Source organism: Lycium barbarum, chromosome 10 (genome assembly GCF_019175385.1).
Source record: "Lycium barbarum isolate Lr01 chromosome 10, ASM1917538v2, whole genome shotgun sequence".
NCBI classification, from domain to species: Eukaryota; Viridiplantae; Streptophyta; class Magnoliopsida; order Solanales; family Solanaceae; genus Lycium; species Lycium barbarum.
The window spans coordinates 36,864,611-36,888,371 of NC_083346.1; the positions used below are offsets into that span (position 1 = coordinate 36,864,611).

Below are 23,761 nucleotides of genomic sequence, written 5' to 3' on the forward strand. Positions count from 1 at the left end.
TGTGCAAGGAACTTTGAGTTGAGTTGGAAGAATGCGAGTGCAATGTCATGTGCTGGCAAGAGTAGAAAGAGTACTTTTCTTGAAAAGAAAGATAGCATGATAAAAATCCATTCCTTGTTCTATTTCATGAATTCCATTAAGAACATTGGTTTGGATGAATATTGTGCTAATTATCCCCTTGTTGATGTGGACCTTTCTCTCTTGAAAAAAGATGATCCTTTAGTTGAGGAAGAATTTGATTTGCTTGATTATTTGAGAAACCCAACTAAATATTATTTGTCACGACCCAACCCCATAGGCCGTGACTAGTGCCCGATCTGGGCACCCAAACACATCTATCAAATGCTATCTCAAATTTTTATCAAACGCATTCAAGTATATAGCAGAAGCCGACAAGGCTATATTTCAAATTTAGATAATTTCCAGAAAAATTTCGGCAGAGTTTCCTTTGTTTTACAGACTATCCAAATTAACCCTGCGCACAGATAATACCAACAATGACCACCCAGGGCCAACAAAGCAACATTTAAACATATGCGGACCGGCCGCCGCGGTGAATGGGATCGCCCAAACACAACATATACACGCATCCGTACAGAAAGACCCCAACCCACAAACATGTCTACAGACCTCTAAACAGACCGACAGAATCATATGACGGGACAGGGCCCCGCCGTACCCATGAACGAGAATATATAAATACAGTAGTGACAGACTGTACCAAAAGATGGGCTCTGAATAAAAGAGCGCTCCAAATGGCAGAAAAATATCCTAGACGGACGGATCAGCAAACCTGTCGTCGGTACCTGCGCGGCATGAAAACGCAGCCCCCGAAGAAAGGGGGTCAGTACGAAATATGTACTGAATATGTAAAGCCTGAATTACAGAAACCAAAATCATAACCGGAAACAGAACGAACAGAAAGGAATGCAAAAATCCAGAATACCAAATGCATATTTCAAAACATAAGGAATGTGTACAGAAACATATGCCATATCATGTCCGGCCCCCGCCAAGGGACTCGGTAGACAGAACGTGGTCACCCTCCCGACGCTGGTGCCACAACACATAAGGATCAGAATAGGGGATAACCCCATAACATAGCATGTCATGTCAAATGGCCATATCGGATCATATCATATCATATCAAATAGTGTACATGGCACAGCATACTCCACAACCCATGTACACGTATACCTGCCCCCTCACCATCGAGGCACGGCGAACAATGCAGAGGAATACGCTTGACAACATATCCTGGCCCGGGCTCAGTGAAGGAAACATTGAGACATCCACGAGTGGAGTAGTGAGAAACTAATGCAACATGAGACATAATACATTTTACAAGGACTCGATGGAGTATTCCGAACAACAACCGTATTAATGAAACCGCACGATAGTCACGGTGCGTATATTTCGGATAACAAAAATAGATTATGTGATAATAGTCTTCTTGGGATCATTTCCATATTCCAAAATAATTTATAAGACTCAATAGAATAACTTAACAAGTGTCATTTAGTAGTCAGAAGAGTAGTTAAGACGTTTCCTTTAAAACTTCTCAAAATAGGTTAAAATGCAATAAGAGTGAAATCGAGCATAGTGGGCCCACCTCGGGTCAACTAAAGTGATAGGCTCAATTTACGTACATTAAGTCTATAGAGTCATCCCTGGAGATCTTCAAACAATCTCCTAACTTTCCAAGCAATTTGTGTAAACTTACCAAATTCTTTCAACAAAACGTACTTATAGGATTCAATTCTATTGAATGAAAAATGAACATTTTCAGATTTAGTTTGCTATAAACAGAATATCCCCCGAGGTTCAATTTCAAACCTAGTACATCTAGGACATGCCAAGAGAAAGAAAAGGATAGTTTTACATACCTGTCGACGACTATCCGTGAATCCCTTTTGCCTCGTTGCTCTTTTCGCCTATTTATATAAAAGTGACGTTATCGTTAGTAACTATATTTCCTAGTTCGCCACTCTATAGTTCATTCTTCTATAGGACCTACATTCCAGTCTATATATGTGTTCTCACTTAAGTATTCTATTATCTAGCATTTTGGCGAAAATTCGGCAGCACTTCCCCTTATAGGTTCACCTATCCAAATTTCCAATTGTGTTCCTGTAGACACAGAAATACCAGCAACAATACATGGGCACACTTATACTTTCAATTCCTTCAATCCAATAAAAAAAAAACGACAATATGATCGTATCAACACAATTCCAACTTTAACTTTCCAATCTTTTCGCCATATAGTTCGGGACAACAACAACTATAGCATCAAATAAATCAGTCCACTAATTTCCCTTACACCAGCCCCTACACGGCTTCAATACCAACATACAAAATTCCATGATTTTTATTCATTTCCACACATTACCACACGTTCAAACCATCCACAATATATGCAAAATAATATTGAACATTACTTCATATAAGCCTTTCACACGACTAACTTTAAATTTCAACAATAACATTTCAACACCAACATACACAATTTCATGCATCAAATTCATATTTGTACATTCACAACACATTCAACTTCATCCCAAAACATATAGAAAATGATCAATTTTTACCTTAACAAGTTGGTCCCTTAACCTTGCTATTCACTTGAATATCCACAACACATTGAGACATTAATCACACTTGGAACTTCAACAAAATTTTCCTCCACTGTTCGGCTAAGCAGTTCTGGCCGAGGACCTCCTTCCTTCTCCAACTTACTTCTTTCTTTCACCTTAGGACTTTGATCAAATTACAAAAATAATTTTTCTCCCTCAAACAACCATGCTGGCCGAAACAGCCATGGCCATGTTTTTCTTGCTTTTAAGCTCACTTTGACAAATATGAAATGAAAATGTTCATTCCACTGTTTACTTAGTCACATATGTATGAGCTCCAATCATCCTACACGTGCCCTTCTAAGGTGGATTGTATTGGATGATTTCATTTTATTCATTTTCTTAACCTCATGCGCATAAAGTTTGTCACCTAGCTCGAGTTCCTGGAAAAGCTTTGCACCAACATTGTTAAATTGTAATATTAAATTGCCCTAAAGATAATACTGTACAAAAGTTGTGTCCCTAAATTTAATCAACCAGGACCACCTAAAAGTAAGTTAATATGTCATGACTCACAATTAAATAACCAAAGGTGGTGCACAGCAAGTAAAGACATGTTAAGGAATTAATTAATGATATATAGTATATACCAAGCCATGATCTTTGAAAAGCCCATCATCTGAAGGAATCCAAAACGGTTTTGTGTCTTTATCTGTGTGGGTTTTGTGATCTAACTATATGACACAGCCTGCATGAACCCCTTTTTTTTTTTTTACTAATTCGGGTGGGGCCCACATGGCCCCTTTAAGCTTAATTAATTAATGAAGTGATTTAAATTTTAATCCCACTTAATAATCTAATCATAGTTAATTTACCCCTAATCTCCAATAATATCTTTATACCAATAAAATTTATACACAATTTATGTTTTAATTAAAATTGAAAATTAACGATTTCTATTTCGTATCCGAAAATAATTCCGCCTTTAACTTGAGTCGATTTGCTTGCGGATAATTCGTCGTATAAATGTACGGGGTATAACATCCTCCCCCCCTTTAGAACATTCGTCCTCGAATGTCAAATTAATCTTATAGGGTCTTGTAAGCATTTTGGGGAAAATATATCACAAAGTAGAGGCTAGACCTGTCAATACACTTATATTTCGAAAAAAGACATTAGTATACCTGTATCCGCGTTTGGTAGCGCCTCCGGGTCCTGTCGACTAGTCAAGGCATAGATGCGGTTCGAAGGACCGCTTGAACTGGGAGCTCCGCCACGACCTCTGCTGCGGCCTGCTGATGTCGACGTACCCTGCCCCGCAGGGCGTATGGCTATCGAAGGAGACGATGACCCAGCGACTGACCCGGTAGGCTGCGCTGCACCTCCCAAATTACCCTTATACGGGCACTCTCTCACAGTATGGCCCTGGCGGCCACAAGAATAACAAGCACCTGTAGCACGGTAGCACTCTCCAGGGTGGTATCTCCCACAGTAAGAACACTGAGGCCTGGGTGGCCTCGTCTGACCGGAACTCCTGTCTACCCGCGAACCTGAAACCCCGGAGCTCTGGCCTGCTCCTAAATACCCTGGGCTATCAAATCTCCTGCCTGAGAACTGCGGAGGTGTGCTCTGTGCCGGCTGGGAAGAATGCCAGCTAGACTGCTGCTGCGGCTGAGGCTGTCTGCCTCGGGAATCTCCAGAATATCCTGCAGACCTGGCCCTCTTGGGCGGCCTCCTGTCCCGATCTCTGCTGGAATAATCGTCCCTGTGTCGGTCCTCCATACCCAGAGCATAGGCCTGTAGTCGGGCGATATCCATATCTGTCTGCAATGCCACCGCCATACAGCCATCAATCAAATAACGGTCTAACCCCATCACGTATCTGTGCATCCGATCGGCCATGTCTGCTACTATGGCAGGTGCATACCGGGCCAGAGAATCAAACTCCAAATTATACTCACGAACGCTCCGACCCCTCTGCTGCAGATGCAAAAATCGATCAACCTGCGCCCGCCGTAACTCTGGGGGCAAAAAGTGGCGGGTAAACGCAGCCACGAACTCGTCCCAAGTAGCTGGGGAAGCACCCTCACCCCTGGATAGCTCCCAGGACTCATACCAGTGAGCAGCAACATCCCGTAGTCTGTGCGAGGCCAACTCAACAGACTCAGTCTCTGAAGCCCTGACCAAGTCTAGTGAGCGTCGCATCCCCCGAATAAAGTCATGGGGGTCCTCGTCGGGCTTAGACCCAAAAAACTCTGGGGGGCCACATAATAGGAACTCTCGAACCCTCAGGCTGTCACGCCTGTCATCATCATCATCATCCCTCCGCCCGCGTCTGCGAGCCTGCCCCGCTACCAGTCGAGTCAATAGCTGAACTGCCTCTCGCAGGGTACCATCATCTGCCCCTGGCTGGGGAACTGGAGGCGCGGCCGTTGGAGCCTCTGGAGCTAATGGTGTAGCCGTCCCCCGACCCCTAGTGGCAGCGACTGGTGCTCCAGACTCCTCTGATGATGAAGACGTAGTAGAGTCTGCTGGCTGGGACGCAATATCACGCATCATCTGAGCAAGGGTCCGAGTACCCTTCTGAGCCCGACTGGTCTCTCCTACCACGCCCTTTTTCTTCTGGGCGGCCGTCGCCTTTTTCGGAGGCATCACTGAAAGAAAAGCAACAACGGATCAGAACAGAATCATCCTAATAGCATAGCTCTATCGCACGATCTTAGATTCAAAGGAAGGAAACACCATAAATGTCCTGCAGCCTCCTGTTTATAGATGTGGTGCACAACACACCGATAAACAAGACTCTACGAGACACGGTCTGTAGACATTCCGAGGACAAACCGCTCTGATACCACTTCTGTCACGACCCAACCCCATAGGCCGTGACTAGTGCCCGATCTGGGCACCCAAACACATCTATCAAATGCTATCTCAAATTTTTATCAAACGCATTCAAGTATATAGCAGAAGCCGACAAGGCTATATTTCAAATTTAGATAATTTCCAGAAAAATTTCGGCAGAGTTTCCTTTGTTTTACAGACTATCCAAATTAACCCTGCGCACAGATAATACCAACAATGACCACCCAGGGCCAACAAAGCAACATTTAAACATATGCGGACCGGCCGCCGCGGTGAATGGGATCGCCCAAACACAACATATACACGCATCCGTACAGAAAGACCCCAACCCACAAACATGTCTACAGACCTCTAAACAGACCGACAGAATCATATGACGGGACAGGGCCCCGCCGTACCCATGAACGAGAATATATAAATACAGTAGTGACAGACTGTACCAAAAGATGGGCTCTGAATAAAAGAGCGCTCCAAATGGCAGAAAAATATCCTAGACGGACGGATCAGCAAACCTGTCGTCGGTACCTGCGCGGCATGAAAACGCAGCCCCCGAAGAAAGGGGGTCAGTACGAAATATGTACTGAATATGTAAAGCCTGAATTACAGAAACCAAAATCATAACCGGAAACAGAACGAACAGAAAGGAATGCAAAAATCCAGAATACCAAATGCATATTTCAAAACATAAGGAATGTGTACAGAAACATATGCCATATCATGTCCGGCCCCCGCCAAGGGACTCGGTAGACAGAACGTGGTCACCCTCCCGACGCTGGTGCCACAACACATAAGGATCAGAATAGGGGATAACCCCATAACATAGCATGTCATGTCAAATGGCCATATCGGATCATATCATATCATATCAAATAGTGTACATGGCACAGCATACTCCACAACCCATGTACACGTATACCTGCCCCCTCACCATCGAGGCACGGCGAACAATGCAGAGGAATACGCTTGACAACATATCCTGGCCCGGGCTCAGTGAAGGAAACATTGAGACATCCACGAGTGGAGTAGTGAGAAACTAATGCAACATGAGACATAATACATTTTACAAGGACTCGATGGAGTATTCCGAACAACAACCGTATTAATGAAACCGCACGATAGTCACGGTGCGTATATTTCGGATAACAAAAATAGATTATGTGATAATAGTCTTCTTGGGATCATTTCCATATTCCAAAATAATTTATAAGACTCAATAGAATAACTTAACAAGTGTCATTTAGTAGTCAGAAGAGTAGTTAAGACGTTTCCTTTAAAACTTCTCAAAATAGGTTAAAATGCAATAAGAGTGAAATCGAGCATAGTGGGCCCACCTCGGGTCAACTAAAGTGATAGGCTCAATTTACGTACATTAAGTCTATAGAGTCATCCCTGGAGATCTTCAAACAATCTCCTAACTTTCCAAGCAATTTGTGTAAACTTACCAAATTCTTTCAACAAAACGTACTTATAGGATTCAATTCTATTGAATGAAAAATGAACATTTTCAGATTTAGTTTGCTATAAACAGAATATCCCCCGAGGTTCAATTTCAAACCTAGTACATCTAGGACATGCCAAGAGAAAGAAAAGGATAGTTTTACATACCTGTCGACGACTATCCGTGAATCCCTTTTGCCTCGTTGCTCTTTTCGCCTATTTATATAAAAGTGACGTTATCGTTAGTAACTATATTTCCTAGTTCGCCACTCTATAGTTCATTCTTCTATAGGACCTACATTCCAGTCTATATATGTGTTCTCACTTAAGTATTCTATTATCTAGCATTTTGGCGAAAATTCGGCAGCACTTCCCCTTATAGGTTCACCTATCCAAATTTCCAATTGTGTTCCTGTAGACACAGAAATACCAGCAACAATACATGGGCACACTTATACTTTCAATTCCTTCAATCCAATAAAAAAAAAACGACAATATGATCGTATCAACACAATTCCAACTTTAACTTTCCAATCTTTTCGCCATATAGTTCGGGACAACAACAACTATAGCATCAAATAAATCAGTCCACTAATTTCCCTTACACCAGCCCCTACACGGCTTCAATACCAACATACAAAATTCCATGATTTTTATTCATTTCCACACATTACCACACGTTCAAACCATCCACAATATATGCAAAATAATATTGAACATTACTTCATATAAGCCTTTCACACGACTAACTTTAAATTTCAACAATAACATTTCAACACCAACATACACAATTTCATGCATCAAATTCATATTTGTACATTCACAACACATTCAACTTCATCCCAAAACATATAGAAAATGATCAATTTTTACCTTAACAAGTTGGTCCCTTAACCTTGCTATTCACTTGAATATCCACAACACATTGAGACATTAATCACACTTGGAACTTCAACAAAATTTTCCTCCACTGTTCGGCTAAGCAGTTCTGGCCGAGGACCTCCTTCCTTCTCCAACTTACTTCTTTCTTTCACCTTAGGACTTTGATCAAATTACAAAAATAATTTTTCTCCCTCAAACAACCATGCTGGCCGAAACAGCCATGGCCATGTTTTTCTTGCTTTTAAGCTCACTTTGACAAATATGAAATGAAAATGTTCATTCCACTGTTTACTTAGTCACATATGTATGAGCTCCAATCATCCTACACGTGCCCTTCTAAGGTGGATTGTATTGGATGATTTCATTTTATTCATTTTCTTAACCTCATGCGCATAAAGTTTGTCACCTAGCTCGAGTTCCTGGAAAAGCTTTGCACCAACATTGTTAAATTGTAATATTAAATTGCCCTAAAGATAATACTGTACAAAAGTTGTGTCCCTAAATTTAATCAACCAGGACCACCTAAAAGTAAGTTAATATGTCATGACTCACAATTAAATAACCAAAGGTGGTGCACAGCAAGTAAAGACATGTTAAGGAATTAATTAATGATATATAGTATATACCAAGCCATGATCTTTGAAAAGCCCATCATCTGAAGGAATCCAAAACGGTTTTGTGTCTTTATCTGTGTGGGTTTTGTGATCTAACTATATGACACAGCCTGCATGAACCCCTTTTTTTTTTTTTACTAATTCGGGTGGGGCCCACATGGCCCCTTTAAGCTTAATTAATTAATGAAGTGATTTAAATTTTAATCCCACTTAATAATCTAATCATAGTTAATTTACCCCTAATCTCCAATAATATCTTTATACCAATAAAATTTATACACAATTTATGTTTTAATTAAAATTGAAAATTAACGATTTCTATTTCGTATCCGAAAATAATTCCGCCTTTAACTTGAGTCGATTTGCTTGCGGATAATTCGTCGTATAAATGTACGGGGTATAACATCCTCCCCCCCTTTACAACATTCGTCCTCGAATGTCAAATTAATCTTATAGGGTCTTGTAAGCATTTTGGGGAAAATATATCACAAAGTAGAGGCTAGACCTGTCAATACACTTATATTTCGAAAAAAGACATTAGTATACCTGTATCCGCGTTTGGTAGCGCCTCCGGGTCCTGTCGACTAGTCAAGGCATAGATGCGGTTCGAAGGACCGCTTGAACTGGGAGCTCCGCCACGACCTCTGCTGCGGCCTGCTGATGTCGACGTACCCTGCCCCGCAGGGCGTATGGCTATCGAAGGAGACGATGACCCAGCGACTGACCCGGTAGGCTGCGCTGCACCTCCCAAATTACCCTTATACGGGCACTCTCTCACAGTATGGCCCTGGCGGCCACAAGAATAACAAGCACCTGTAGCACGGTAGCACTCTCCAGGGTGGTATCTCCCACAGTAAGAACACTGAGGCCTGGGTGGCCTCGTCTGACCGGAACTCCTGTCTACCCGCGAACCTGAAACCCCGGAGCTCTGGCCTGCTCCTAAATACCCTGGGCTATCAAATCTCCTGCCTGAGAACTGCGGAGGTGTGCTCTGTGCCGGCTGGGAAGAATGCCAGCTAGACTGCTGCTGCGGCTGAGGCTGTCTGCCTCGGGAATCTCCAGAATATCCTGCAGACCTGGCCCTCTTGGGCGGCCTCCTGTCCCGATCTCTGCTGGAATAATCGTCCCTGTGTCGGTCCTCCATACCCAGAGCATAGGCCTGTAGTCGGGCGATATCCATATCTGTCTGCAATGCCACCGCCATACAGCCATCAATCAAATAACGGTCTAACCCCATCACGTATCTGTGCATCCGATCGGCCATGTCTGCTACTATGGCAGGTGCATACCGGGCCAGAGAATCAAACTCCAAATTATACTCACGAACGCTCCGACCCCTCTGCTGCAGATGCAAAAATCGATCAACCTGCGCCCGCCGTAACTCTGGGGGCAAAAAGTGGCGGGTAAACGCAGCCACGAACTCGTCCCAAGTAGCTGGGGAAGCACCCTCACCCCTGGATAGCTCCCAGGACTCATACCAGTGAGCAGCAACATCCCGTAGTCTGTGCGAGGCCAACTCAACAGACTCAGTCTCTGAAGCCCTGACCAAGTCTAGTGAGCGTCGCATCCCCCGAATAAAGTCATGGGGGTCCTCGTCGGGCTTAGACCCAAAAAACTCTGGGGGGCCACATAATAGGAACTCTCGAACCCTCAGGCTGTCACGCCTGTCATCATCATCATCATCCCTCCGCCCGCGTCTGCGAGCCTGCCCCGCTACCAGTCGAGTCAATAGCTGAACTGCCTCTCGCAGGGTACCATCATCTGCCCCTGGCTGGGGAACTGGAGGCGCGGCCGTTGGAGCCTCTGGAGCTAATGGTGTAGCCGTCCCCCGACCCCTAGTGGCAGCGACTGGTGCTCCAGACTCCTCTGATGATGAAGACGTAGTAGAGTCTGCTGGCTGGGACGCAATATCACGCATCATCTGAGCAAGGGTCCGAGTACCCTTCTGAGCCCGACTGGTCTCTCCTACCACGCCCTTTTTCTTCTGGGCGGCCGTCGCCTTTTTCGGAGGCATCACTGAAAGAAAAGCAACAACGGATCAGAACAGAATCATCCTAATAGCATAGCTCTATCGCACGATCTTAGATTCAAAGGAAGGAAACACCATAAATGTCCTGCAGCCTCCTGTTTATAGATGTGGTGCACAACACACCGATAAACAAGACTCTACGAGACACGGTCTGTAGACATTCCGAGGACAAACCGCTCTGATACCACTTCTGTCACGACCCAACCCCATAGGCCGTGACTAGTGCCCGATCTGGGCACCCAAACACATCTATCAAATGCTATCTCAAATTTTTATCAAACGCATTCAAGTATATAGCAGAAGCCGACAAGGCTATATTTCAAATTTAGATAATTTCCAGAAAAATTTCGGCAGAGTTTCCTTTGTTTTACAGACTATCCAAATTAACCCTGCGCACAGATAATACCAACAATGACCACCCAGGGCCAACAAAGCAACATTTAAACATATGCGGACCGGCCGCCGCGGTGAATGGGATCGCCCAAACACAACATATACACGCATCCGTACAGAAAGACCCCAACCCACAAACATGTCTACAGACCTCTAAACAGACCGACAGAATCATATGACGGGACAGGGCCCCGCCGTACCCATGAACGAGAATATATAAATACAGTAGTGACAGACTGTACCAAAAGATGGGCTCTGAATAAAAGAGCGCTCCAAATGGCAGAAAAATATCCTAGACGGACGGATCAGCAAACCTGTCGTCGGTACCTGCGCGGCATGAAAACGCAGCCCCCGAAGAAAGGGGGTCAGTACGAAATATGTACTGAATATGTAAAGCCTGAATTACAGAAACCAAAATCATAACCGGAAACAGAACGAACAGAAAGGAATGCAAAAATCCAGAATACCAAATGCATATTTCAAAACATAAGGAATGTGTACAGAAACATATGCCATATCATGTCCGGCCCCCGCCAAGGGACTCGGTAGACAGAACGTGGTCACCCTCCCGACGCTGGTGCCACAACACATAAGGATCAGAATAGGGGATAACCCCATAACATAGCATGTCATGTCAAATGGCCCTATCGGATCATATCATATCATATCAAATAGTGTACATGGCACAGCATACTCCACAACCCATGTACACGTATACCTGCCCCCTCACCATCGAGGCACGGCGAACAATGCAGAGGAATACGCTTGACAACATATCCTGGCCCGGGCTCAGTGAAGGAAACATTGAGACATCCACGAGTGGAGTAGTGAGAAACTAATGCAACATGAGACATAATACATTTTACAAGGACTCGATGGAGTATTCCGAACAACAACCGTATTAATGAAACCGCACGATAGTCACGGTGCGTATATTTCGGATAACAAAAATAGATTATGTGATAATAGTCTTCTTGGGATCATTTCCATATTCCAAAATAATTTATAAGACTCAATAGAATAACTTAACAAGTGTCATTTAGTAGTCAGAAGAGTAGTTAAGACGTTTCCTTTAAAACTTCTCAAAATAGGTTAAAATGCAATAAGAGTGAAATCGAGCATAGTGGGCCCACCTCGGGTCAACTAAAGTGATAGGCTCAATTTACGTACATTAAGTCTATAGAGTCATCCCTGGAGATCTTCAAACAATCTCCTAACTTTCCAAGCAATTTGTGTAAACTTACCAAATTCTTTCAACAAAACGTACTTATAGGATTCAATTCTATTGAATGAAAAATGAACATTTTCAGATTTAGTTTGCTATAAACAGAATATCCCCCGAGGTTCAATTTCAAACCTAGTACATCTAGGACATGCCAAGAGAAAGAAAAGGATAGTTTTACATACCTGTCGACGACTATCCGTGAATCCCTTTTGCCTCGTTGCTCTTTTCGCCTATTTATATAAAAGTGACGTTATCGTTAGTAACTATATTTCCTAGTTCGCCACTCTATAGTTCATTCTTCTATAGGACCTACATTCCAGTCTATATATGTGTTCTCACTTAAGTATTCTATTATCTAGCATTTTGGCGAAAATTCGGCAGCACTTCCCCTTATAGGTTCACCTATCCAAATTTCCAATTGTGTTCCTGTAGACACAGAAATACCAGCAACAATACATGGGCACACTTATACTTTCAATTCCTTCAATCCAATAAAAAAAAACGACAATATGATCGTATCAACACAATTCCAACTTTAACTTTCCAATCTTTTCGCCATATAGTTCGGGACAACAACAACTATAGCATCAAATAAATCAGTCCACTAATTTCCCTTACACCAGCCCCTACACGGCTTCAATACCAACATACAAAATTCCATGATTTTTATTCATTTCCACACATTACCACACGTTCAAACCATCCACAATATATGCAAAATAATATTGAACATTACTTCATATAAGCCTTTCACACGACTAACTTTAAATTTCAACAATAACATTTCAACACCAACATACACAATTTCATGCATCAAATTCATATTTGTACATTCACAACACATTCAACTTCATCCCAAAACATATAGAAAATGATCAATTTTTACCTTAACAAGTTGGTCCCTTAACCTTGCTATTCACTTGAATATCCACAACACATTGAGACATTAATCACACTTGGAACTTCAACAAAATTTTCCTCCACTGTTCGGCTAAGCAGTTCTGGCCGAGGACCTCCTTCCTTCTCCAACTTACTTCTTTCTTTCACCTTAGGACTTTGATCAAATTACAAAAATAATTTTTCTCCCTCAAACAACCATGCTGGCCGAAACAGCCATGGCCATGTTTTTCTTGCTTTTAAGCTCACTTTGACAAATATGAAATGAAAATGTTCATTCCACTGTTTACTTAGTCACATATGTATGAGCTCCAATCATCCTACACGTGCCCTTCTAAGGTGGATTGTATTGGATGATTTCATTTTATTCATTTTCTTAACCTCATGCGCATAAAGTTTGTCACCTAGCTCGAGTTCCTGGAAAAGCTTTGCACCAACATTGTTAAATTGTAATATTAAATTGCCCTAAAGATAATACTGTACAAAAGTTGTGTCCCTAAATTTAATCAACCAGGACCACCTAAAAGTAAGTTAATATGTCATGACTCACAATTAAATAACCAAAGGTGGTGCACAGCAAGTAAAGACATGTTAAGGAATTAATTAATGATATATAGTATATACCAAGCCATGATCTTTGAAAAGCCCATCATCTGAAGGAATCCAAAACGGTTTTGTGTCTTTATCTGTGTGGGTTTTGTGATCTAACTATATGACACAGCCTGCATGAACCCCTTTTTTTTTTTTTACTAATTCGGGTGGGGCCCACATGGCCCCTTTAAGCTTAATTAATTAATGAAGTGATTTAAATTTTAATCCCACTTAATAATCTAATCATAGTTAATTTACCCCTAATCTCCAATAATATCTTTATACCAATAAAATTTATACACAATTTATGTTTTAATTAAAATTGAAAATTAACGATTTCTATTTCGTATCCGAAAATAATTCCGCCTTTAACTTGAGTCGATTTGCTTGCGGATAATTCGTCGTATAAATGTACGGGGTATAACATTATTCTTACAATGTTGGCATTGATAACGACTCTCCACCTTTGTTTGATGAAGATAAAAATGAATTGCTTGATTCTTGTGGTCTCTTGAATTATGGCATTCTTGATTTAAGTGGTGGTTCATGTCATGATGAAAATGTTTGTCTTTTGAAAGAAGGTAACACTTGCTTAGAACATGATACTCCTTTGAATTGTCCTAATCTTAATCTTGTGCTTAATTTTGACGAATCCAAAAGTGAGCTTGAAAATGTGGGCATCATTGATGAGTTTATATTAAGTGAAACCTTTCTTTTGACTTATTTGCACTTGGTGAAAATAGTATTTTAAAATATGAAAAGTGCATAATTTTGGGAAGGTGTTGTTGTGAAGAGTTGCTTGAAGATTCTACCTGTTTGGATGTTAGCAAGCTAACTCATGATATGTTTGATGAAAGCAAATCATGTGAGATGCAATCCTTCAAGAGTGAAGAAGGATTCTTAATGAAGGGGGGACACTTGAGGGTCAACGGTAATGAATTAAGAGATATTAGCTCTAATATCAATTTCTTTACTTACTCTATCCCCGATTTTGAATATACTTTTGGGATGGACTATGCTAGAGCTTCTACCTTAAAGAGTAAGAAGAATCCATATGATGTTTGGCATGGCATACATGAGCTTAAAAATAGAATCTTTTCTTGTGATTATTCCATGTCATTGATTCTTGACTCATGCTTAGATATGGTTCAAATATCTTTTGAGTCTTGTGGGGGGGATACTTTTGTATTTGACCCCGGAGTATTTTTTGTACATTCTTCTTGGACATGGATTGGCGTGTTGTGTAGAGTGTGGAATATTGAGTATAATGCATTCATGTATAGGAAAGTAGATTCTTCACTTGAATTAGAGGGAGAATTATTCTTTATGATCACTAGAGCCAACATGAACTTCACAATTTGTTCTCTTAAGATTGTTGGTTTTATTTATTTACCCTTTGTTCATCATTATGTGGATAGCCAAGTATTTGCATCTTTTGTGTCATAAATGCCCTTTGTTGAATTTCTAGATGCTTGGTTATACCATAAGAGTACATTTTGGGAAACATTTGTTAATGCTTCTCTTGCTTGTGTTATTATTGCTAACCCCTCTTGGAGATTACACGTGCTAGTCCTTGGATCTTGTTTGGGTTTTGTTGAGTTTATCATGTTAGACAAAAATTCGAGGACGAATTTCTTTAAAGAAGGAGGGAATGATACACCCCAAGATGGCTATCAAGCTTGCGGATCCAACCTTGTATCAAAATATTGCTTGAAGGACTTTGAAGATGCATGGAAGGAGGATTTGAGGCTTGAAAGGATGCTAAAATAGAAGTACAAGACTTCACTTGGAAGAGTACGTGGAGCATGGAAAAAGAGGCCATTTATGCAAAGGGGCTATTTTTGAAACACAAGCTCATATGCCAAAGAAGACTAAGACCCTTATTTTATTAAGGGTATTTTTGTAATAATCATTATTAGTCTTTATTCTTAACCTTGTATAAATACTACACTATGTCATTTTATGAGGGTTAGATTATGTTGATGTATGAAAATTTGAGCAAGTACTCTTTGTGAGGATTTTTAGGAATTCCTCTTTCTTTTATGTTTGAACCTTTCAACTACTTTGGATGAGTGAATCCAAGTATGAGTTCAAGCTTCTATCCTTCCTTGGTTTATTCAAATAGTTAAATGTATATTTGATTGTTAGTTTTAACCTTTCTCTCATAATTCTCCGTTAATTTCTATCTATCCTACTTGTGTTGTTTAATTCCGTATTTTTCTAATTTGAATCGTATCAGAGCGTGTCAAGTACTATCATAAAGAGATAATGTACTCTTTATGTGAGCAAAATTGGCAAGACACTCTCCCATGAAATTGATTGTGCGTACCAAGTTTAAGATTTGAACTATAAATGTGCTGAGTTGTGTCAGCCATAGGGAATTCAATATGATATACCTCCTTTGGTCAACAAATGGATACTTGATCTCTCTAAACGATGCAAATAAGAAGGATACTGGCTCTTGAGGCATATCGCTAGAATTGAGATATGCAAGTTTTCCTCTGGTAAATTGTGTCAAAGAAAAGGAAGACAGATCTCCCAGAATATGTCAAGATGTGGCTGATGGAGGATGGTATTCTCATCATGATAGAGGACAGAGTGAAAATTTGAAATGATGATTCAAGATGACAATAGCAAGTGAAGAAGGTTTAGCAAAGTGTTCAGAAGATGTAAAAGAACCTACTTCTTTCAGCATGTGCAGTCAAGCTCATTCTAAGTCTGAAGAATATTGCATCAGAAATGACATGAGAGGAGAAAAGAGGAGGGTATCTAGCACATAGACAGTAATTCTGAAGAAAAAATGGTAAATAAGGAATCTTCTCCTGGTTTTACCAATAGTAGCCATCGAAAGGTACTTTGATCAGTTAACTCAAGTGGAATCAAGGATTTGCTCAAAGGGCCAGGATGAAGGATGTTAAGATCACTGAGGTGTCAAGTGAATCTCTTAACAATCAGCAACTACTAATTCCCGTACTAAGTGCTAAGATGGATGGTAAAACTCAACTAAATTCAGGGGGGTTCTCTTTGATAATAGTTAACAAGGAACAACAGTATCTTAAGGGAAGAAAGGACCTGGTCCCTACTCATCCTTAGGAGATAGCATCAGTCTATCGGATATGCTAAAGTCTTTTGAACTAGATTCCTTATGAATCTGAAGAGTACTCATGGAATGAGATATATTGAGTGAATATGGATGACCTTTTAGATACAAAATTTGAGCAAAAGAGAGGGAGCAGTCTTGATAATGTGGAATATCACCTCTGTGGGACAATGTGAAAAGAATGGCATCTTACATAAGAGTCTGCATCATATACCAATTTGCTCGCTTCTTCATCAAGGCTTTGAGTTGGGTGCATATCAAAAGAAATCATTTGGAGTAGGTGTTATTCAAGATCATCTAACGGTTCCTTTGTGACTGCTATGATAAGAGAAAAGGTACAATGCGTGAAGTATTTTTTGGAGATATCTAACTCGCTCCTATACCATTACAGATATAATCACATGGCAATCTCAGGACAACCTAATATTGGAGAGATGGCACTCATCAAAATTTGTGCCTAAGCTTTTGTCAAAAGTGTCAAGGGACCAGGTCCCTTTGACTCAGGTTAGTAGTCTTTTCAAGCACTTACATACGTTTTAATTTTGCCTAAGTGCTGTGTCACTATTAGTTCCCGCCTCTTCTAAAATGAGCCAAATATTCCATCTTCATAGAACCAACCCGTTTCTTTTCTTTAACCAATAAGAAACAAATCTCTTCTTCTCTAGGCCAAAAATCACCCTTTTCTCTATCTCCTAACTAATTCAAATCTTCAAAACCTCTTTCCGTTTTGTTCCATCTCTCCCCCCCTAGCACAAATTTAACCATGTCTAACCTATAATCTTTATCTCCCACCTCCACTAAAGCTAACCCTACATCCGCTTCTATCGAACCATCCATTTCGTCAGACCCAAAGTCAATCCCTTCTCCCAAAAGATCTCAAAACTCATCCGGTCAAAACCCTATCTCGTCTTCCCCTGTAACAGATGTTCCTGGTCCCTTTACTACTGACCAGTGCTTAACTCATGAAAAAGACTCCTCCTTCGCCATAACCCCAAAATCTTCAGAAAAGCCTGCCTCACAAGGGAGTATGACAACCTCACAGTACCTTGATCTCTCTGAGGAAACCATTGAGAAGGATAACATGATGGAGGTGACAAGCAAGGGTATCACTGAAGACCACTTGATAGTGGAAGAGGACCTACTCAAAAAGGAAGCAGGGGTTTCAAAGGAAACATCTCCAAATTCAGGTAACCCAGATTCTCTGAATAGTGAGAAAGTTGTAGAGAGATGTGTTAATAGAGAACCTCAAAATGCTGGGTGTGAGGAGAATTTGACTGCTCTTATTAATAAAGAGACAATTGTGGATGTCATAGTTGCTGAGGGTGAAGAAATACAGAGGGGTTCTATAGTGGTTAAAAACATAGAGAAATTAAGAGAAGAAAATGTTGAAAATATGGGAATCAATGACGATTTTGGACAGGAATTGCAAATGGGAAGTGATAATGTAAGAGTTGGTTTGACAATGTTGGTGACTCTCTTAATGACATTGTTAGAAAGGTTGTGAATGATGTTGCTGATGGAGAATTTGGAAAGATTTCTGTCGAAGAAGAGTTTGAGAAGGAAATTGTGGAAACTGAAAGAGAACAGGACTCCAACGAAACAAAGGAAATGAACGAAGGACTTGGTCCCGAAGGAGATTGTTGGGATATTACACCTCTATCCACCATTTCTATTCCATGGGAAGACCCCTCAGAAAAAGTACCTGGTCTCCGAAAACCATCTGAAAAAGAAAATCCTGAAAGAAAAGAGATAAACTCTGATGAGGATATAGCATTGGGGACATTCTTCAAGCATAAAACTAGAAGTGCTAAATCGAAAGGAAGTAAAATAAAAGGTAAACCCACACCCGCTCGAGAAAAAGAACCTCCTACCACTAAACAAAGGGCCACAACACAACTCTACTCTGCACTTCAACGTAACAAGGAGAAGAGTACTGGAAAGAAAAGAAAGTTAGCAAAAATAGTCAACTTGAGACGTTTGATAGATGAAAAGGGAGTTGTGACTGTGTCTGATAAAGAAGAAGAAGAGGTAGAGAAGGAAGCACCTTTAGAAAGAAAAAATTCAAAACGGAAGAGGAAATCTGAAATTGATAAAAAGAAAAATGTGGGTGAGGTAGAAGCTGAGAAAGTCGCTGAAAAAATAAGAAAGGTAAAAGAGGCGACCCCCTCTCCTAAGAAAAGAAAGGGCTCAGCCAGTGGGGAAGCAGGTTCCTCTAAGAAAAGAAAAGTAATCTTGACTGAGGGACCTTGTTCCAGTAAAAAGGGAAAATCTAGAAGGGATGAAGAATACTTGAAACAAGAGAATCTAAGAGGTCAAAAGGTGTTGCTTGGCAAAGTGTTTGATCCGGAGGCGATTGGGCACCAAGGATCTGATGATTTAATGGAGATCTTGAGAGTTCAAAGTTGGGATCATTTTCTTGAAGGGCCTGCATTAGCCTATGAGAAGGAAGTAGCAGAATTCTGTGTGAATCTGCAATATAGTAATGATCATACCTTGGTTTTCAAGGTTGTAAAAGTTGAGTTTACATTGGATGAAACTCAGTTGGACAAAATTCTGGATGTCCCAACTGAAGGAATTAAAGAACTGGAAAATGACAAGGACATCAAGGCCTCAGATGACTTCAAAAGTATCATAGTCCGAAGAGGAGAGCGGGTGACCACTGAAACTCTGTACAAGAAACATATGAAGCCACAATATCAGCTTCTTTTCGAGCTAGTCAACAAAGTGGTACTGCCTAGGACTGAAAGGAGGTGCATAGCATCTAAGAAGGACCCGTTCCTAATGGAGATACTGGATGGAGGAAATTTGGTCAGCCTACCCTCTATCATGATCGAGCACGTGATAAAAGCTTTGGACACAAAGGATGGCAAGCATGGTCTCCCTTATGGCTTCCTTCTGGCTAAAGTCTTTGATCACTTCAAGGTAATCACCGGAAAGGTCACCAAAGGAATTAAAAAACAATTTTTTTCTTTAGGCACCCTCGAGGAGTGTGATATTATGAAAAAGAAAGGAGGACCGGGATGCACCTCTACTATCTCTAGTGTCATTGAGGCAAACGAGAAGATCTTGGCTGAAGTGGAAAGGCTGCGGGTTGAAAATTCTCTATTGAAAGCTGAAATTGATAAGGTGAAGCTAGAAGGACCCGGTTCGAGTGAAGTGCAGACAGTAGAGGTTGCTGAGTTGAGAGAAGATAATGCTCAGCTGAAGAAGAAGGTTGAAAAACTTCAGGAGCATATCTTGGACACTCACAAAGCTACAGATGTCGGGCTGGACATGATGCTCAATGCCTTTAACCCTATCAAACCTGCAAACCCATGACTCAATTCTCTTAGTTCTCTTTCGTTATTAAACTTTGACCTTGTTTTTGCAAATACTCTTTTTGGTTTGTCTAATGGCATTGGCACTATGGCAAGGTTATTTTGTATGTTTGTGGCACAAATTGACTGCTAAGCTCTCTTAAAATTTCCTTCAATGGCACTCTCTCTGTTTTTGTGCATATGCGTCTTCTTTGCAGTATTTTAGCCTCTGCTAATGCTCTTCTAAGTCTGACCCTGTGGCCTGAGTTAATATCTTTGAATTTCTTTAAGCTTGTGCTAAATTTGTGTCTCTTTTCGATGATGCCAAAAGGGGGAAATAGTGTTATAATGAGATTGATGTTGTTGTAAGTTCTGGCTCATGTTCTCAAGGGTATAGCTGTGTAGCTGTGGGATTGATATGGTTCATGTTCTCCGTGGGAAGTAGGTTCATTAATATAGGTGCACAACTGTCTTGATTACATAGCAACATGAAGTTGAGGGTCTAATTCGCATGAGGAACTTGGTTCTCAAGGGGAACATCAATTACAAGTTTGTCATCATCAAAAAGGGGGAAATTGATGAGTTATGACCTCTTACAATTTTGTTGGACTGACAAACATGCCAAGGACCAGGTCCTTGATCAAGTCCCCTGAAGACTGTACATCACATGACAGTTATGTGCATTGTTCCATCAGGAAATATCACAGCAGCACAATTTTATGCATGCTAAATTCTAAAGACCAGTATAACGACTCTTTTGAAGTCACATGCATCTCACATGATCATCACATGCTCTCATTTGAGTTCCTATTTAAACAACATGTTGGCATTGTTTTAAGACACCACTTGAAAACCTAAAAATTCAGATTCCTACAAGTGCAGCTGCCACTGTTCTCTTTGGTGCTTTCAAGAACAAAGCTAAGACAAGTTCAAGGACCAGATCTCAACAAAGGAAGATGTTTTTGTGTCCTAGAGTTGTCTAGTCATTATGATCTCTACATTGTAAACCTACACTTCTTCAAGAAAAGAGTTAGGTATTTTGTTTTTATCAAGCTTTTGTTGTAAACACTTGGCTAGAGTTAGTCATAGTGATGTTAAGGTTCAGCTAGAGTTAGTTGAATCAGTTTGGTGGTTGACTAAAGTTAGTCCAGAAGGTTCTTGCAATAGAGTTATTGTAAGGAGAGGGATTAGTGGTCTAATTCCTAGGTTGCAAAAGCTTGTAATCTGAAACATTGCTCAGTTTAGTGAAGTTGGAAATCCTACTGAGGTAGGTCGTGGTTTTTAATCCCTAGAGCAAGGAGTTTTCCACATACATATCTTGCATTAATTACTTTAAGAATATCTCTGTGAAAACAGTTTAGGGACCAGGTCCCTTGGATTATTTTGGTGGATTCATAGGTTTTAACATAGGCTGAAGTGGTTAAAACACCCCTAAATTTGACACGAATTGTTACTTTATTCCCCAAACTATGGTTAGTCTTAAAAATACCCCTAAGCTCGGCTAAGTGGAGTTAAATACACCGCCGAGCTTATACACCTTAGTGAATGTAGTCACTCGTGGTCTAGCTGGAATTTCCAGCTAATGTGTCCTCCACATGGACAATTTAAAATCTAAATAATAAAGGAAAAATACAAACGGGTAAAATACCCGACCCGATAACCCGCCGGTCAATTAAATCACCTTAAACACTTTAGAACTCTCCGTTTCTCTCAAAACACTCTTCATAGGAAAATCTTCAATGTTCTTGACCACTTCAACTCTTGCTCATATTTGTTTTCTTCTTCAACAAACCCAATAACAACATTAGCTTGCTCCGAAAATGGTGGTTCATACTACTCGAAAAAATTGCAAGAACATCGACCTCTCACCTATACAAAGTGAACGAAAATCAGTGACAACACCAACAAAATTACATGCAAAACTGATCCTTCTAAATAGAACAAATCCAGCAACATTATACTAAAATTGACATACCAAAAACAAAAATTATATACCTTGTAATTTTGACAATCCCAAAATCTGCTTCCTAGATTGTTATGGGACCGTGAAACTCTCACCACCGCCAGATCCACATCTACAAATTCTAGTCATGAATAAAATTGAGAGAGAAACAAACAAATATGACTAATTAGCAATTAGAGAAGAAAATAACATGAATTCAACTTGGTGAGTATTTTAATGGAGGATCAATTAAATAGAGGAGGAATGGGGCTTTTTAGCAATTGCAAAAGGAAAAACAATAAAGGGAAATTGTAAAAATGGATTTTTTTCCCCGTTTGGAAGTTGATGTGGCAGGTCTCACGCGCATGGAAGAATTTGAGTACACTTGTTGTGCATTGTGGCAGTTCGGGGTGTATTTAAATCTACTTAGCCAAGCTTAGGGGTATTTTTAAGACTAGCCATAATTTTGACTAAAGTAAAAATCTGTGCCAAGTTTAGGAATATTTTAACCACTTCAACCTTGTTTAGAAAAGTTTCGATAGACTAATAACTAATGTCGGAATTAATTATATCATTACCTATTATTGTAATACAGAACATTTAAAATATTTAACTTAGTCTGTTTGCAATTTTTAACAAATATGTTTGAACTATCAATTTGAACTATGATATAATTATTTCATGGTCAAATTCACTAATTGAGTCTTCTTTAAATATTTTCTTCTACATTACTAATATAACGTATACGTCAAATTAACACTTTAACTCTGTTTTAGTCAAATTTCATCAAACAAAATGAGATGGTTGAAGTATTTGTTTCACCTTATTGCGTGTCCAATTATTAATATACGATCAATTAATTAATATCATCTCCGCCATTAATTGTTAAGAATCAATAAATGAATCTTCTATATTTTTAACATTTAAAGAATTCTTCGTAATTAAGTTATATTAGACTAACTGTCAACCATTTTGAGAACTTTTTATGTTAAGGGTCAAAGTCAACACTCTTTACTCCTTCAGGCATGCTGATAGGAAGAAAGCATAATACTTGGTCACTAAAGCAAAAGCTTATGTTGGCTGATGACCGCTTTAATCTAGAGATGATTTCTTCCTAATTTCAAACTTTCATCAAATGCATAAGGACTGCAGTCCAATTAAATTTTAGTTAAGACTGTAAATTCTATAAATTAGTTTGAAATCTATAATGAAAAATGCAATTATCTTTCATGATTATCTTTTCTTTTGTTTCTCAAAATTTTATCAAACTCATGTTCGACTTGTTTGTAGCAAGTTAATAGATTATTTTATTCTTCATTTTCTGGAAAACCTATATTTAGTATTATAGCATTTTTTTATCTTGAGGGACCTGTGGGTGTTTCACCATACTCAACACAGAAACCGCCAAGATAAATTAATCAACAGAACAAAAAGTGTTGGTCAGTTGATAAAAAGGGCTACAAAATATTTATTTGAAGATAAACATTATTTGATCAAGAATTTCTTAGGCAAAAGTTTATCATTATATCTATTTTAGGAGTAGCATGTTGTTTTTTAGCCAAAGAAGATGCAGTAAAAATATGGCACAAAAGATAATCGGTGGCTAGAATTACATACTTTTAGCTACTTTTTGCCTCACATTTTAATCATTGCTTTTGTTCACTTGATACTTAATATTCACATTTCACTGTGTAAGAGACTATATTGTGAAAAGGAGACAAATTGACGCTAAAAAGGGTGAAAGGACTTTGAAGTCTAATTAGAAGTCAAAGGCATAGGAGAACATGATAGCACATGAATTGATAGGGAGTTAAAAAAGATCACGTACGATTTTGAAGCCTGAGTAAAAATTGAAGAAAAATGATCGGGAACAAATCGGGGAATAAATAACAGAGCTACACGATGTTGACTGACAAA

General features: G+C 39.9%; 1 protein-coding gene across 2 annotated transcripts; it reads right to left on the reverse strand.

Annotated features, from left to right (window-relative positions):
* Nucleotides 1-292: 292 nt before the first annotated feature.
* Nucleotides 293-11,430, reverse strand: LOC132615951 (uncharacterized). 2 transcript variants are annotated; one of them, XM_060330553.1, is made up of 5 exons: nt 11,036-11,430; nt 8,918-10,387; nt 5,879-5,963; nt 3,761-5,230; nt 293-806 (listed from the first exon to the last, which is right to left on the reverse strand). In XM_060330553.1, the coding sequence occupies exons 4-5, from the start codon at nt 5,226-5,228 to the stop codon at nt 772-774; spliced, it is 1,503 nt and encodes a 500-aa protein (XP_060186536.1). In that variant the 5' UTR covers nt 5,229-5,230; nt 5,879-5,963; nt 8,918-10,387; nt 11,036-11,430; the 3' UTR covers nt 293-771. The 2 variants fall into 2 exon arrangements, with proteins under 2 accessions (XP_060186536.1, XP_060186535.1); XM_060330552.1 differs by lacking the exons at nt 293-806; nt 3,761-5,230 and having other exon boundaries at nt 5,483-5,963.
* Nucleotides 11,431-23,761: the final 12,331 nt, after the last annotated feature.

What these genes read in the sequence shown, in the direction of transcription:
- LOC132615951 (XM_060330553.1), bottom strand. Translation starts at nt 5,228, where the DNA reads ATGCCTCCGAAAAAGGCGACGGCCGCCCAGAAGAAAAAGGGCGTGGTA. An exon ending in GCTACCAAACGCGGATACAG is followed by an intron (nt 807 to 3,760) that starts GTATACTAATGT and finishes CATGCCGCGCAG; the next exon opens with GTACCGACGACAGGTTTGCT.